The sequence below is a fragment of the Caloenas nicobarica genome, chromosome Z (genome assembly GCF_036013445.1).
Source record: "Caloenas nicobarica isolate bCalNic1 chromosome Z, bCalNic1.hap1, whole genome shotgun sequence".
Taxonomy (NCBI): Eukaryota; Metazoa; Chordata; class Aves; order Columbiformes; family Columbidae; genus Caloenas; species Caloenas nicobarica.
Genome location: NC_088284.1, coordinates 11,082,712 through 11,100,694, shown reverse-complemented (window position 1 = coordinate 11,100,694; position 17,983 = coordinate 11,082,712). Strand labels below are relative to the sequence as shown.

The following is a 17,983-nucleotide window of genomic DNA, read 5'->3' as shown; positions in this document are numbered from 1 at the left end:
CACCACGTGTGCGTGGCTCTGCCTAATTGCTTCCTGCCCCTTCTGGCTGCCCTGGCTTCTGGCTTTATACGTGCTTTATTCTGGCTTTATTCACAGTTTGGTCCTGATACAGGATCAGATGGGGGTAGAGTGAATGTTTGATGGATGACTCCTTCCCTGGGCAAATCATCACCTCTGTCTGGTACAAGTTAGGGGGATTCCACCTCTCTCCTGGGACACAGCTCATGCTTGCTTATGTGACGCTGTTGGACTTCTTCCTCTGACGAGTCAATCCAAGTGGATTTGCAGAAATCTCACTGGTATGATATTTCCCAAACATTAGCTGACCCCCCCAGCATTCATCTCCATGGATTGTCACCGCCCTATTTTATCTATACTTGTCAGCCCCATGTACCACATCCTTCTGGAAGATGAACTGGATTTTATAATGAAACACAAGACCAAGCTCACTGCCTCTTAATCTTCACATAATTCCACTGGTTCTAGTGGGATTGCATTAGGTTTCAAATAGCAGAGGCTCTGACAGTTTCTCACTATGACTGTATGTTGCTTTCAGCAACATTTCTTAACACGACATGTGCATGTTATGATGGAATTCATCTGATAAGATAGCTATTAAAAGAAATTCTGGTTAAGACTAGTATCAAAACAAGACTTTACTGGAGTTCGAAAAAACAAAGGCATTTTTTCTAATGGTTCTACATATGTGCACCTGTAAATCCTACACAGATCCAAAAATTGACATGTCAAGACACTGATTTTTTTAAAGGAAACTGAAAAAATTGATTGGAAAGGAAGAACTGCATAAGGAAGCAACAATATTGACTTGTGGTCAAGAGAAAACTTACCTTACAGAAGTATCAAGAGCTGTCTTGATTACAGCACATCAATTCCTTGTTAAGGGAAATAAACCCCTCTGTGCTGCAGATTCTTTGATCTATCAGAGAAAGACCTGTGGGCAAAGAAGCTTTGGAAGAAGTCAAAGGTAAAATTATTATCATTAGAAATACAGTAGTGAGGAAAACAGTGGATGCTACATAGTCAGGTATCTTCACACAAAGGCTGGAGTCTCTCTGGGAGGTGTTGTGGACAAATAGTCTTGGAGGCAGCACAGCTGCAATTTGGTGAAATTCTATCATGTGTTATGCGGAGTTAATCAGAAAACTCCAAGTATTATCTTTTGGCCTTAAATATTTGAGCCATCTGAACATTGCACAGAAAGCTGTTTGGGTATTACCAAGCTGTGTGCTATCAGAAACGGCAGGGAAGATCAGAGTGCTTGCTGCCATAAAAATGATAAATACTCTAAAGAGGAATATCATGGCTTATTGTAATGCAAAGAACTGCAGCTGTGGGAACAGGCAGTTGGTGAGTGCGGAAAACCCCAAAGCCTTTGCCTCCTAATGTTATGATCAGTTCAGCACTAATACCAATGTCTTATTACTGCTGGTCATTCCAGCATCTTGCCCTTGCAACCTTCAACTAACTGACTAGGAGATAAGAGATTTCATAGAATCACAGAATACCAGCTTGCAAGGGACTTCAAGAATCATCTGGTCAAACCTGTATCGGCAAAAGCACAGTCTAGACAAGATGAACCCGTGTCCTGTCCAGATGAATTTCAAAAGTGTCCAATGTTGGGAATCCACTGCTTCCCTGGGGAGATTATTCCAACAGCTGATTGTTCTCATAGTATAAAATTTCCCTCTTGTGCCCAATCGGAGTCTCCCCAGGAGTAACTTGTACTCATTGTCCCTCGTCTTTTCCATGTGACTCCTTGTAAAAAGGAAGTTTCCATCTTCTTTGTAACCACCCTTTAAATACTGGAACGTGGTGAGGAGGTCTCCCCAAGCCTTCTTTTCTCAAGGCTGAACAAGCCCAGGTCTCTCAGCCTTTCCTCACACGGCAACTTACCAGCCCTCTGATCATCTCTGTGGCCCTTCTCTGGACCCTCTCCAGCGTGTCCACATGTTTTTTGCATAGCGGGGACCAAAACTGAACACAGTATTTCAGGTGTGGCTTGACAAGCACCAAGTAGAGTGGGACCATGACTTCCTCGTCTCTGCTGGTGATGCCCCTGGTGACGCAGCCCGACGACTTGTTTTCTGTGCTGCAGAAGCCCACTGTTCACTCATATTGAACTTGTTGTCCATCAGGACCCCCAAGTCTCTTTCCACAGGGCTGGTCCCCAGACAGGTAGGTCCCAGCCTGTGCTGCACTCCTGGATTGTTTTCTAAAAGCAAGCGTACCCGATGTGGCATTATATCCAATGGACTAAACGTACTGAAAACCAAGTTTTCCTAAATTTGTGCAACATTGGTCCACAGATGGCCATCTGATGGGTACAATGTTCCTTATTGGAGCCTGCAAACATTTCAAGAAAAATATCACACATTATCTTTAGTATTGGAAAACTCCATTTTTATTTAAAATCATGCAGATGTTTTCAAAATGAATACACATTTCTGAAAGATGAAGGACATTAAAGTGTGTGTCCAAGTGAGAAGTACAATACAATAGCTAAACACATTGTAGTTGATTCTTTTTGATGATTTTGGCTTTAACCAGAAGCACCTGCAGAGTTTTTCTATGACAGGACATGCTCTGAAAGGTCAAACGTGTCCAATAACCCTTCCAGGTAACATAGTACAAGGCCACACATCATATGCAGGGCCTCAATACACTTGATGCTTCTCAACAATTATATCGAAAAGAACAAAGCTCACCTGGAGTTTGCCAGTATGTGTCACCCTGTGTTTTGGAAACCACATTACTCTTCAGGCAGGCAGCTGTTAAAACAATGCTTGATTTTTTGCAGTGCAGAAGTGCTTCACTGCATATGAGAATGGGAAAAGGATAAAAAATAATATTTGCAATATCTCTTACAGTTTGAATCATTTAATGGATTCCTGAAAAGATCTCATTCATGTGTAGTATCAACAGGTGTGACCCTTTCTCTTGTGTGGATTTAAATCCCTGTCATTAATCTCAATCCCCATCTCTGCTCAGGCTGATTCCATTACATGGAGGAATAACAGGCAATGATAAGGAGGAGTCTGAACAAAGTAAATTAAATGACCGTATTGTGAGGGATCTTACTGTAATTTATAGCATATGAAAATTTGCCCTTTGGGGGACTATAAATCAGTTCAGACCTATAGGGTTATTCTACGCTACACACAAAGATAAAAGAAGGGGTGTAAACTTTTTCAGGTATTAAAAAAAATATATTCTTCGGGGACTGTTAACTGGAAACAGCTGCTTTTAAAATGAGCTCAGAGCTGTCCCTGCAACTTTTCTAAGCCTTCCATAGCAATTCACAGTCAAAGCATTAATAATGGCAAGATTCTCTCTGCTTTTCACAGCCTGAGGAAATGTAACATCCTTCAAGTTGCTTTTGCAATCACTTTATGAATTTCTTTCCTTTGGATCTTTATTTGTTTTGGAAACTGCTTTCTTTCAGCTGGGCTTCCTGAGAAATCTGAAAATGCAGCAAAACCGGGGACATGCTGTGCCTCTTGTAAGGAATTTAATCAAATAAAGCAGACGGTTTTACAACTGAAGCAAAAGGTATGAACACTGATCAGCGATGTCTTTACCAGACCTGCATGTTTTATGACAACTGAGGTAAAATTTAAGTGTTTGGAGCTGTCACTGCCATGTGGCTCTTGTGCCCATAAAGATGATGACAACATATTTTGAAATTTTCTAGGAACGGCATTGCTTCCTTATGCTTCTGTATTGCTTTAAGCAGGTTGCTAACCGAGCTCATGGAGATGGGTTACCAAGCGCATGGTAAGAGAGTTTGGCAAACACCCATCCCACTCAGAGCCCAGGTTTCTTGGCAATCTGTGCTGGCCTCAGCTTTTCATTCATGCTGAATACACAGGATTTTGGACTTGATACACCTTTAGTGTATGCAAGTGCAAGACATTCTGCAGACATGAGAAGGTGGGAGAAAATGATTTTGCATTAATAGGGTGCTGATACAGGATTCTTGCCAAATAGGAGGTATGTGGCTAAACAAAAACATCACTAGCAGATACATTAGCTTTGACTTTTTTAAAAAGAAAAACCCTCCGCACCAACCTCTTTTGTTTCCACCTGTTCCCTTATAAGTAGAAGATAATGTTCTTAAAAACTTCCCCTGGCCTTTAACTTTAATTGCCTCCTTTTGCACTTAGGTAGGATTGAAATAATCCAGAGATCCAGCTCAGGACTTGGAGAGCCAAGTGCAGGGGTGCAGGTGTAATACTTTTTCTGGTGACATCTCCTTCGAACATTCAAGTTCTCTCAAACGAAAATGTTCTCCAGAAATATTCTCAGCAATGCATGTTTACAGGCTGTAATTATTTCACCCAGGGTGAAATATTTAACATCATTGTGTCAAAACATACTTTGGAATGTTCATTTGTTGCATTTAATACTATTCATTCAATGTCATCTATATTAGGAAGAAAAAAATCTGCTTCACTAAAATGAAATACACTGAGCTCTGAGGTACTCTTTATGACAAAAATCCCATAATATGTTTACCTTCTGAATGAGTATGATGACATATGCATGATGGAAACTGTGATTTTCAAACAAATGCTGGCAAACTGGTTAAAAAATGATCCATGCTTTTGGGCGGCTGCTTGTCCAGCCGCAGTCTGTGATGCTGAGCAGTCTCGTACAATCCCCACAGAGGGACCTGGGCTCACACTGTTGGCCAAGTTGTTTGCTGCAGGAATTGGTGGAAACCAATGGCCTGAATTAATGGAAAGTTTTCTGTGTCTAACTTCCACTGTTAGGTGCTTGTGGTCAAAACTTACCTCTGGACAACTAACACTGTCGATACCTGTTGCCGTGGGCCCTTGTTGTTTGAAAGCCAAACTAAGCAACTCTTGCCTCACAGCTGAGTGTTCTCATGGGCCATAGCCTGAATTTTCCCCAAGTATCTTCCTAGTGGGATCTGATCTATTTGGCATCCTCAGAGGGAGCCCACTGGGTTGTGCCTCATACAGACTGAGCTGGAAGCAATGGTCCCAATACCCTCAGCATTTTTTACCCCACAGAGAAGGAGCTTTTGTCCATGCTGAGAGGAGATCTGGCCTCATGCTGTTTCTCTGCCCAGGGAGACATGAACCCTTGTGTTTCACCAGCCACTCCTCATGGCCAAGTTCTTCTGGGAGGACATCTCTCAATATCTGTGGTTGAAGCTGTTCTGTTTTGCAAAAAAAAAAATAATTCATCTCTGCCAGGGAGACAGTTTATGGGAATGAGTCTTCAGTCTTGTGGTTAAGGCTTTCAAATTTTTTGACCTTTATGTAAAATTATGTTTAGCAGAAGAGCCTCTGAAGGATCCAATGAAGCAAACCCTACAACTGGGAACTGGGGTGTGCTTCTGGAAGTGGGAGTTGTGGTTTTGTGTCTACTTAGAGAAGGGCAGGGGTGAACTCAAGTCTTGCTACCTCTGGTGATAGCACAAATACCTTTTTAGAGGATTGCAACATCCATTCCAGATCCAGGACAGAGTAGTTCTAGGATCAGGAACAGAAAGTCACCTTGCATGGTCACCCAGTGGGATGCACTGTCCCAAGATACTACAGTGTGTGGGCAGTCCTAGGTTGATCTCAGACCTTGTCAGAAGGAAGAAGAGTGGAAAGCTGAAAAACTGGCGGAAAGCTGAAAAACTGGCAGAAAGATACCTAACATGATGATACACAGCCAACAATTTTTAAAAAATGAAGTAAGCTGGATCCTATTGCACAGACATATTTAAACATCTTAATTAGAAAGTCATGTTCCACATCACTCCCGTCAAGCACTGTCAAAGTCATCTAAACCACAGATCTCCTAGCAACTGCCCAAAACTCCAGATGCAGCATGCAACACAACATATGGGGGTCTTGTTTCTAGTACTATCCTTCTTTAAAATTTACCCTCACTAATATTTGCATGCACATGGAAAAAAAAATATTTTCCAAGGGCCATTAAGATTTTGAGCTGTGGATGGAGAAAACCAAGGTCACTCTGGACCAGGATCCTGGTTCAGTTAAAAGGTGAAACAGTAATTAGGCCAGTGAGTATAGCTAATCCCTAAGAGGATGTGAGTCAACATCAAAACCACGTGGTTTGGCCCCAGTGTATGTAACAACCATTTTCAGGCCAGAAGATATCAAAAAGCAGTGAGCTAGACCAGAGCCTGGGTATTTTGGCACTCCTAGTGTATGCCTCAAGTCCAGCTGACTCACTGGGGAAGCATGTGTAGATGCTTTCACAGCAGCTATGTGATTTTTTTTTTAACTTACTAAGTTGTTACAACAGCCTTGCTGGCAGGAACAAGTCAATATTTAAGCAACAGAAAAGAACGCACTTCCAAATCCTCCTCACGATGAGTCTTTGCAAGTTTTTACTCCAGCCTGGCCATTTGCAATATAACCTGAAGAGTAGTCATGCCAGGGACTATACTAAGTTATTACTGAAAATACTCTTGCAAAAACTGCCTGAAAAATATAATGCTCTCAGGTAGCCGCAGGATTTAACTCTATGTCTCAGTTTTAGCATGGTGGTGTTGGCACTGCAGAGCCCTCAGTTGATTTGTGTCACATAATGGAAGTTTCGCAGTATGATGGTCCTTGCAACCTTCCATTCGTATCCAGCCAGGACACTGCTCTGGACAGGGTGGACGCACCTCCAGGAAATAAAACTTTGCAATGTGCTGACCAGAGCCAGCCCCTTGACCTCCTCATGCTGGTCGCTGGCCGATGTGGCTATGAGAGCCCCCAGACACTGAATTTCCCTCTTCAGCTCCAGGTGTGAGGTGCTGTGTGCCATTTATCTTCAGCAGTCCCACACTTTGGTCTGTGCTGCAATGGCTGGGATGCTGGCTGAGAAAGCTGCAGGGTCATTGGTAAACAAAGCAGACATTTTTCTTTGGAAAAGAGAAGACAACAGCGCAAAGGACACACTAGTACGTGTGCTGGATCCCCACTTCCTATGTGAGTAGATTCATAGGAGTAAGCATATAAGAAACATCCTGTGGAGCTTCTGTGAAGTGCTGACCTCATCCAGCCACCGATTTCTGTGGGAGTGGAGTGAATCTACCGAATTTTTGTAAGACTTACATCATGTCGCTTAATTTGCCTTTAATGCAATCATCTTGTCTTTGGAACAGCAATGCTCTCCAAAACCTGAGTCACAAATGGCTGATAAATCCTTGTATTCCTGTCATCGCATTTTGAATTCCTGTCTGAAAATTCAAAGCAGTGTTTCAGAAATGCCACCAGGAACTGTCTCTGCATTTCTAAACCTCTTTTTTTTCTCACTTTTGCTTCCTTCAGAACTGTTCTGTGCATCCAACCCCAAGCTGCAAGCAGCACTGGCTGCCCTTAAAGTGCATTCCATAACTAATAACTTGTTTGCCAGAAGAAATTTGCCCAGTTATCGCATGAACTGCAAGTGCACACCATTATTTATGTTCTGTGCTTTACAAACATTGGGTTTGCAGTAAGGGCAGGAGGGTGTATATCAGATAATTACAGAAACAAATAGGAGTCTTTGAGAACAGTTCACTGCAGGGAATTCCAAAGAGCTGATTAAAAGCATTGTCAGATAGCCAGAGTCATCGTGTATTTTATCTAATGCAGTTCTCCCATGCAAATATTGCAGAACCCAACATCAAATTATCAAGTGAGCCAAATTAGTTCAGGGCAGCAACAAAGCTGACCCAGGGATAGATCTCCCTGGTATTGCTGAAATAGCTCTCCAGTTCTATTTAGCAGAGCAAAATTCCCAGTTCTACAGGCAGCCACTTGCCACTAATAAACTTATTTCCTCGCTGCAGACCAGCCTTCTGGCTCATCCTCTCCCTTCACCTGCCTCTGGAGAGACTAAACATTTGAAGAATGCTTCCAAATAGGTTTAATTATTAAATATATTCAATCTGGGCAGATTAATGCTTAATGGATAATTAAGCATCTGATGCAATGGATAATGACATTTTAAAGTATAGTGTACAATTGTCCTTACATTCTCACCTGAGTTTTGTGTCTCTACGCAGGGCAGACCCAGACACGTGTTGGGTTAGAGAGTACGGTTACAGGGCCAGATCCACAAAGCATTTGGGGCTCTCATTGAAACCTATGAAAAGTTAGGGGCTTGTGCAGCAACTGAGAACCTAAATATCTGAGCAAATATTGCCCTGAGAAACAGCAGTAAATGCATAGAGAAAACCTCAAATAAGGAAAAAAAAGGTTTCCTGAGAAGATACAAACGGTTATGAGACTTAAGTTTTTGACAACTTCTTGCTGTATCTCTCCTAACTTTCTCCTGCCCTCTATTTGGATTGACTTGCAGTATTTCCATGGGGACTTGAAAAGTGAACGGCCTCACACAGTAACATTTTTTTCTGATTATTTCAGTGAAGGATATGATTAAACATTTTATGTTTTCCTGAAGTATTTAAAAACGCTATTTGTCCATATGAAAGCTTAACCAAGAATGTAATTTATCCAGCTGAACAGTGAAGGGCTTACATTGATTTTTGGTTTTGGCAGGTTGCTTTGCTACCAAATAACGCTGCTGATCTTAGCAAGCAAATCACTGGTGAAAAAGTGCTTGCATCAAATGCATATATCCCTGGCCCCCCAGGCCAGCCTGGCCAACAAGGTCCTCCAGGTAAGATACAGACCACAGAGATGTGAATGTGCAATGTTGCCGTGAATAAAACTAATAAGCTTCAGTCCTTCAGTATGATATGTTTTGATGTGTTTCCTCTTTTGATTGTTATTATTGGATTTGCATTTGTGCTAAATTTAAAAAGAAAAGCTCTCTGGTGATTATGGTCAGCCTTTGCCAACTGTCTAACATCATCCATTGTGTCTTAGTCTCCATGTGTTTCTTGGCAAGCAAGCTGTGTTTGTCCTGTATGTGTTAAATTTCTCCCTCTCCCTGGAATATCTCACCTGCCTCAGTTGTCATTTCCTGTATTTTAACTCTGTCTTAAAACACTTCCATTTCATTTCAGGAATACCTATTGCTTTAGTTCACTGTCGTCAGTAGAGCAGAAAATGTGCTTTCAGTTTGCAGGGGTTTGTGCCAACTGTTTTATTTTTCATCATCTGGTTTTGCAAGGATTCATTTGTTAGTTTTACATTGTGTTCCAGATTCAAAGGAATCTGAAAAGAAAAGTAAAACTCCACTCACACCTTCTTTGCTAAGGTATAGCTTGAAACAATTAGAAAAGCAGAGAGTTCCTAAGACTCTAATTTAAGCCAGACACCTTGCAACCTGTAGCCAATGATGCTAAAAATTTTGCCAAGCCTGTTGACTGGAGATCTAATTTTGGGCTGGTGATAAACCCAAGGAATTTTAGCATTGTGCTGGGTTTCTGCAATATTCTTACAGAGGACTAGCAGATACTCCTAACGAGGTTCGATTTACTCGCTACTGAACTGCCCCACATTTACCCCCACTTTTGCAGTCTCACTTTGTCTTTTTGAGCCTTTATCTCATTTTCTTGGAGGATGAGTATCTTCAGTCTTCACTATATCATGAGTGCAAGGACAATGTGGTTAGAGATTCTGCGCCAGACTCTGAACTGTGCAGTGTGCCGCCTTGCAATCTCTCTAAGGTAGGCCTGACCCTGCAGGTCTTCCATCTGGTTTCCCCATGGCTGAGCTGTCCAAGGTACCGTAGAATTATCTGTTCCGCTTGAATACCACCCCTGCTCACCTCCTCCTCTGCCCTGCCGTTAGCAGCAGCGCAGCTGGGTCTTCAGGAGGAGTCTGAGAGGTTCACCACTGAGCTTGGTTTTACTCCTTTTGAAAACCCTAACTGTACGTATTCTGTCCCGCTAAACCCTTTTTACTCTCTGCCTTTCCTCTTCTGTGTTTTTCACATGCCTTCGGTATAAAGCAAAGCGATTTCCCCTCTAGCTATAAAGCAATTCAGCTAGTGACACTTTAATGTTCTTTATTTTGTGCAAATGTTGTTTCAGGTGCCTGATCTTCTGTTTTGCTTTTCATAGTGTTTCTCTTGAGATAAACATATGCTTTGTTGCCTGTGTGCTTCCTAAAAACTACCATTCTCTGCCAAACCAGCAGAAGCTGAAAAGGATACAAAGCAAAATGGAAGAACAAAGCCTTTCTGGCCCCTAACACACTAGCTACCATATTGGGCAAAAGAGAGGTGCAACCCACCACTGAAAAGGGCTTGCTCCTGTGCCAGTCATGTAGATGCCTTTGACCCAACACTCCCATGAGTTTTGGGAGGCTTTCTTTTTATGAGATGTTCCTCAAATGTGACTTGTTCTTTCCTTTTCTTTTTTGAGTGAAAATGAGACGTTTCCACTTTTCTTTTCATTCCAAGTCTGTGTCCCTAACCACCTGGCAGTGGCAGTCTTGGCTTCTTTGTATACATAAGGTTTAATTGTTTTGTGAATGTCTCTTGTAGCTACTGTTACAAGGAGTAATGTCTCAGATGACTGCCGTGTTGGTTGTGTTGTTGTGGATTCAGGTGTGTTAAGGCAACCAGTCTGCTGAGCAGTTAAAAATTGGTCAGTCCCCACTGCTTGCAAGGATGAAGTGTCCTGAAGGCTTTCCCTGGCAGGTAACTTTTGCTGTCGATTGCAGGGGCTCCAGGACCAAAAGGGAGTCAAGGAGTTCCTGGGTCACCTGGACCTCCCGGACAGCCAGGCCCTCGTGGATCAATGGGACCTATGGGCCCATCTCCAGACATATCACATATTAAGCAGGGCAGACGGGGCCCCGTGGTCAGTATTCTTACATCCCATCACACATTTCATAGCTGGGCTTGGCAACACAACTTCTCACATCTTTGTGAACATTTTATTTTCTCTTGCAGGGCCCACCAGGTGCCCCAGGGAGAGATGGTAGCAAGGTGAGGAGAGGTACTTGTTTTCCATACCATGGGCACATCAGAAGTACAAGCTGCCTAGAGAGACCGTCTACACACCTGTAGTCACACCCTTTTAGCTTATTTCCTTTGCTAAACTGAAAATGTCATGTTTTTCCACCCCTCCATGTCTTCCTTCTGCTATTTTGTGCTTGCCAGTCCTTATGTCTTGCAAATAGCACTGTCGAGCAGCCTCCTTTCCTTTCTCTGCAGCTCTTTGGGCTTTTCCATGAAGAAATGTTGATGCTTTAGCCCATTTCATTAGACCGCTTTTTTGTTAATTTCTCCTGTTAACTGGTTTGCTTATTACTGTCTAGGAGAAATATCAGGAGTGTGAAACTCTGCTCCCATTAGAATCAGCAGCAATTTCCTTGTGCTCCTCCTTCACTTTTCTATTCCCAGGCAAGCATTAAGCTGGTGACTCTTGATCTGGGGACAGTAAGGGAGTCTGCAAACTGTGATTTTTTTTGCTTGTTTTCTTTAGTCACAGCAAATTAACTGAGGTCGTATTGATTACAGGGGGAGCGAGGTGCACCAGGACCAAAGGGGATACCTGTAAGTATTGCTCACAGCAAGCTTTTCCACAGCAAAATGATGACTATTAACAACAGGTCAGCCAAAAAGGAAAACAAACAAACAAAACAAACAAAAACCAAAACACAACAAACAAAACCTCTCCTTTGCATGCACAGAAAATGTTGGAAAGAAAGTAATTCCCTGTTTTCATCGAAGTTTTTTTCCCTATACACCTCCTCCCTTGCTGGGTGTGACACTGAGGCAGTAAGTGTCCCTCTGCCCCATGACAGTGGTGGGACAAGCTGAGAAGGCAGAGCATGAGGTCCCACACACTGTGCTAGTTAGTACAGTTCAGCCACCACTCCTGGTGGGAGCTGGATCCCTGGAACCTTTAAAACTCCTGCCCCTCATCTCCCTCGGGGATTTGGGAAGCTATAGGCTTTGAGCAAGTCATCAGGAGAAGGATGAGTATTTACAATCTGTTTTCAGATGAAATTGTTAAAAAAATTCTGTCTTATGGTGTTTTCTCATTAGTGGAATTGATTTTTAAGAGTGTGGCCAGCAGGGTGTCCTCAGTATTAAAAAGTGTACTTTACTGTGTGAAGTCAGCTAAAAAGAAATGATGGTTTTCTAAAATCAGATAAAACTAGATGGATAATCTCTGCATTGTAATTACCACTATATTTAGTGATGGACAGCAGCAGGGTTACCATATTGAAAAAAAAAACCCTGCAAATACCAGGATTCTTGAGATTTTTTTTTAGATAAATAATAATTATTGATTGATTAGTCATTCTAAGAATGTAATTTCTATCAGTTTAATAAGAAGGAACACAGGGAACCAACATTTATCTCTTCTACTCCCATGAGGTGAGAAGGTACTCTTAGGAGGGAGATATATCAAAAGAATTGTTAAGTAACAAAACAGCTGTGCATCTTGTAAATAGTAGGCTCTGTGTGCAAAAACATTCGCCTCAGTTTGAAAATTGTTTCTTCAGCAGCTTGATTCAAAAAGAGATGTTTAACTTTCGGCAATTGATATGAAGCAGTATTTTACCAAGTTACCCCTGCAAGAGTAATCATATCAACCTGTTTGAAAACTGTAGGAGCAAAGTGGATTATTACTAATGACCATGCCTTGTGACTGCAGGGCCCACCAGGCTCATTTGATTTCCTGTTGCTGATGATGGCAGACATCAGAAATGACATCGCTGAGCTGCAAGAGAGAGTGTTTGGACACAGGACTCATTCATCAACAGAGGAATTTCCATTACCTCAGGAATTTACAAACTATCATGACACAGTAGATTTTGGATCTGGAGAAGAATACAAACCACGGGCAGCACCCAGAGACTCCAGGATACAGAAGGCAGCCCATCCTTAGCTACACCTACTGAAAAATAGAGCCCCTTTAGAGTTCTTCAATATAAAAATGCACTGACAATGTAAAATATATTTTTCCACCCGTTTTCTCTCTGCTTTTCCCCAATCATGCTGCCTGTACTGTAGCTTTCCTTGTTCATGGTAGCCTCCTTGCAGCAATTCCATGCTGTCAAGCCTGCACTGTGCATTGTACCCAGACTATCAAGAAAACCTTTTTAGTATGTAATACAATTAAGGCATGCTCTAGCTAATGGCGCAGATCACAGCATTTCATCTGCCTACCTTGCATTCTATGTCCAGTACCCAAATTTTGCCAAGGGTAGAGGCATGGCTGAACATCATCCCTGACTGACATCAATAGTGAAAACATTGGTCCACAGTTACTTTATACATCTAAATGTATTACACCACTGAACTCAAGTCTCCAGCTACTGTCCCCAGGCCTAGGACAGTGTGAAAAGTGGATCCCTCTTTCACAGCAGAGGCCAGCTGTAAGTGAAATGTCTTCTATTATGTCCCACCATGGCAGAAAAAAAAAGAAAAAAAAAAAATACAGTGAAGCAGTGATACAAGGGTGCTGCTTCTTGATCTTGAAATTATTTGGCTTTGTATTGCTAGAGTATTGTTCAAAGAGAGTGGAAAAGATGTGCTTGTCCTAAACTAACACTACTCTTCCCTTACCATTCTCCCACTGTGCAGCGTAAAGGCCAGTTCCCTTCCTCAACAGATTCATGCTGACACATTACACAAAGATGAGCAAGAGAAATGGGGATATATAAAGCAGGAAAACCAAACATAAGTGCATCAACTAGGCTCACTGGCAAGCACAAAATCAATCCCAGTCTTGTGGAAAGAGCTGGATTCTGATCTTCAGTAGGTGCAGATATTCCTCGGTGAAATGCTGAAGTCCACGTGAAACTCAGACCAGAGAGAGGCCTCACATTTGCGAAGAGCTTCCATTTGGTTTGTTCCTCTGCTGCATGAGCAACCTCAATGGCATTCACAGAACGGGAACACAGAGTTGCAGCATATTTGGCTGGGTATATGAGGAGTATGAGTAGGTGCAGGAGTGCACATGACAAAACATTTTAACTGGTACGAGGTTGGTGAGGTGCTCCACATGGGGATCCTATATTTGTGATGGGGGATAAAAGGGAGTGACTTTTTTTACACTGGAAAATTGGATGCACAAGTTAGACCATACCTCATGGATGATGTATGTTACCAATTCTTTCGGCTACGGCAGCTGCTGAGGACTTTGCCACGCTTAGAAGATAAAGGAGTATATTAAGCACAAAACTTCAATGTTGTATCTGTGTAGCTGCTACTTCCGGAGTATGTTTAGTCATGCCCATGTTACAAATGCAAAGAAAAATTTCTTATTTTGCCATGTATTTCAGGGCTTGCATGTTCTAATAGAATAAGTACAAGTAAAAATATGAGCAAGCCCTTTTCAGATAACCTGTAAATGTTTGGATTCCCTTCCACATTCCCTGGGCCAAAAGATAGTTGCTGTAATCCCTACACCACCAGAACAGGTCATGTTGTATAAACAGCTGGCTGTCTATACCTTTTGTGCCTTTTATGCATTATGTTAACAGGATGTGTTCATTCCTGTAATTGTTTCCCAACTCCTTGCTGTCACTATGCTACAAGCAAGGGCATTAGCTTTAAGAACATTAACATTCTGTATTCCTCTTCACGTTATATGTATATCGATATTTACAAAGCAATGACTAAGTCACGGGGATAGGTTAGAAAAAATGATAGTGGTCTCCCCTTGTGGTCTTTGGGCTTCTCCTCTGGAAGGAGCTCCCCCAGCAGCTCCGGATCCAAGTAATCTTGTGAACCAGGTAATAAGGAAATCACTGAGATCTGGGGAAGGAACTTGTGGCCAAAAGAGGGATGGTCTTATAGGCAGCAGGCTGAAAGAAACCTCTAAGACAGCATGAGCAGAGGCATTTCTGTCTTATTTTTCTTCATTTCAAGCAGGCAACTAGGTATAAGTAACATCCTTCATGAATATGCAACTTTAAGTAAACTTGTTAAATGTCAAATGTTATATTTGGAACTCTTGCAAATCATGGAACTCTTGCATATGTTTAGCACCACACCTTATCACCTGCTGGATCAGGTTGATTCCCCCTTACAGAATTAGTAGCTGCACGTTTTCTGACCATCAGATACTGAATAATGAGTCAGATGAGTTGCTTCCTACAGACCACCTAAATTCTATTGCCCCCTGCCCACAAGGTGTCTTCTAAAATAGGCACTTATTTTAGTTCTAAGCTCTGCTTTTCCAAGTGTAGACAAATACCAAACAAGAAGTTCCTACAGTTTCACCATCAAATTCAGGGGCAAGTGACAATTTACCCTGCTGTGCATGAGTATCCAGGGAAGAGAAGCTCTGAGACTGGACCAGAAAAGTGGATAAAATACATACCTCGCTGCAAGTACTGAAAGCTGTCCTATAGATTCACAAACATAAAATATGGCATACATTTATGTACCTTTCTGAATGGAAACATCAATAACTTCCCTTTCTGGAGTCTGCATCCCTGATTTTCATAGCCTACAGCTGGGTTTCCAACAGATGTGCTTAAGCCATAAAAAAAGATGAAGGAAAGTGCTCCTTGGGCTTGTCCTTGTGCTTCACCCCCTCTTCACAGACTCCCTGCCCTAAAGCTGTTGTCTGAGTCCCAACAGCAAGGAGGGGACACCGTGGCAAAGACAAGCCCACCCGAGACAACACAGGAATTCCTCTGGCAAGGAGAGCCCCTCTGAGCGCAGCTGGTGGGGAAGGTTCAGCTTTCTGTCTGCAGCCAGCGAAGATCTTTGCATGGACCTTCCTCTGTTTATTTCTGATTAATTGCATGAGGACATTCATAACACATTGTATCAGAAACGTTTCGTTAAGAGTTCTGGATAAACACATACAGACGCTCAGATAGAAAAATGACATTTTCTCCAGCACACCTGAAGTTTTAAAAAGCCAGACCAGAGGAATCATTTCCAATTTTAAGCTTCATTACTAGAAAGCCAGGGAAGCCATTACCTTGTAAATTATTTATTACTCTGTGGCCCTCAAAATAACACCCTCCCACAAGAATCCAAAATAAGAATGTAGAAACATCTACACTCATGTCTAGTTTCATTAGTAAGCTCATGCACATGACAAGTTTTTTCATATAAATACTATGTATAATTTTATTAGAAAAAAATATTATTTTGATGTTAAGACATCAAGTTATAAGCAGAAGTATAATACAGAGTTTGTTATTTTATTAATATTAGAAATATATTTAATGGAAACATTTGCAACAGTGTGTAGTAAAAATGCTGATTGTTAATGGGTTTAACAAAATCATAAAGCTTGGAAAATGTTTTCTTTCAACACTGTGCCAAGTACATACAGGATTAGTCTTTCTTGCAATACTGACACAGAATAATTCCTATATAGTCAGATTAAATCAGGAAGAGGAGAGGAAAATTTATTACAAGTGGAATTAAGGTAATGCCTGGAGTTACTGTTGGCATCACAGCTTTAGTAACCTTCTTCCTAGAAGTATTTCAGAGTTAATACACTAAGCCCAAGAGGAGTAACAAAGGACGGGGATGGGGTCCAAAAATTTGTTAATTTCACATTAAAATCCGTATGTTTGTTCCTATTACACATTCCAGTAACTATACTGTTCACTTTATTTATGTAAGAAATACAAAAATGTGTATAAAATGATTGTGATTTTATGATGTATTCGTAATAACAAAGATATTTTTTCTTACGCTGTTGGTAGCTGCTTTTATTCCACATCCTTACTCTGAAATACAGAAGCGTTGGCTGCAAAAGACAAGTAGCAGGAAACCTCCTTATGCTGCCTTTTAGCATTTTTCTCGCAGCTGAATTATACACGCTGCCAGGAGGGCTGTGGGGGCACCACCTCTTGCCAAATAGGGGGGATTTCTGCCTTTGCAGAAATAGGGCAGGACCCACCTCCACTATTTGGATGGCGGCTCCAGTGACTCGTGGGGACTATATGGGGCTGGCTCCAGCAGCTTCACCCCATCCTGTTGGTGAACGGAGCTTCTCTGCAGCCCAAGGATGCAATACAGGGAGCCAAGGCTCCTCCGGCATCCCAACGCTGGTATTGGGGTGTCACAGAAGCACCCCAAAAGTCAATTTAGATGGACAACAAGTTCCAAACCAGAATTTATTCTAGCTGGAAAAAGTATAGCCAGTAAACTGACTAGAAACAGGATTTATACAAATTATTTAGCACTCTGACAACGTAAAACACAGATTCAGATACCAGTTTAAGATTATTGAGGTAGGACCACATATGAATAATGAGGATCCACAGCACACACGCATTCACTCACAAGAAACAAAACTAGAGGCCTCTCACTCAAGGGTACTACCCAGAAGAAATAATCACTTGCCTGGGTTAGGCGAGGGCTCACTCAAAGATATACCCAGCTGAGAAAGACAACCGCTCACCAAACAAGGAGGTGAGGCGCTCTCAATCCTGGGAAGTCTCCTTAGACAGCATCCCAGTCTAAGGGGAGGGCTCTAGTTCACAGACCTGCTGCTCTGAGACCACTCTAAGGGGGTCCTTTATTGCTTGGTCAGATCTGGCTGTGCGCATTACAACATGGTCCAGAATGTTCTCTGGCCACCTCCTTTGTTGAGGATCCGGTCAACTGACTGAAGGTGCCACCCCTCCTGACCGCCAGCCGGGGGGAGGTGAGGTCGCCCTGCCCCGGGGAGGGAAGGATGTGACTGTCAGCAGCACCACAGGTGTGCGAGCGGGGACACGGACAGTGGGCACAAGGGTGCTGAAGGGCCATCAACGGCAGGCTCCGGATCTCATCAGGGGATTTGCAACTACCCCATGGGGAAATAAAAGGGAGTAAGATAAAGCCTCTGGCAGGCCTCTCCTGCTCTTCGCGGCTGCCTGAGCTTCCGCCACAGCCGCAGCTGTGAGGGGGTGTCCCACCAACCCGCCCCCGCTGCGCCGAGGGGCACCAGGACGGCTACTTTCCTTCCACTCCTCAGAGCCCACCCTGCCTGCCCGCCTCCGCGGCCTGCCCCCGGGAGTGCCCCGGTGCCGCAGGGGCAGCAGCAGCGCTGTTACACCGCCGGGCTGCCCGCGGCGGGACAGGGCCCCACGGCGGCGGGAGATGGCGG

The 17,983-nt window shown here is 42.7% G+C and overlaps 1 protein-coding gene across 1 annotated transcript in view; it reads left to right on the top strand.

The window, feature by feature from the left end:
* Positions 1-16,457, top strand: part of CCBE1 (collagen and calcium binding EGF domains 1) — a 106,989-nt gene extending 90,532 nt beyond the window's left edge. The window contains 6 exon segments of the mRNA XM_065656504.1: positions 3,464-3,570; positions 8,541-8,661; positions 10,617-10,756; positions 10,849-10,884; positions 11,419-11,454; positions 12,566-16,457. Of these exon segments, the coding sequence (XP_065512576.1) occupies positions 3,464-3,570; positions 8,541-8,661; positions 10,617-10,756; positions 10,849-10,884; positions 11,419-11,454; positions 12,566-12,799 (674 nt within the window). The 3' untranslated portion in view covers positions 12,800-16,457.
* Positions 16,458-17,983: the final 1,526 nt, after the last annotated feature.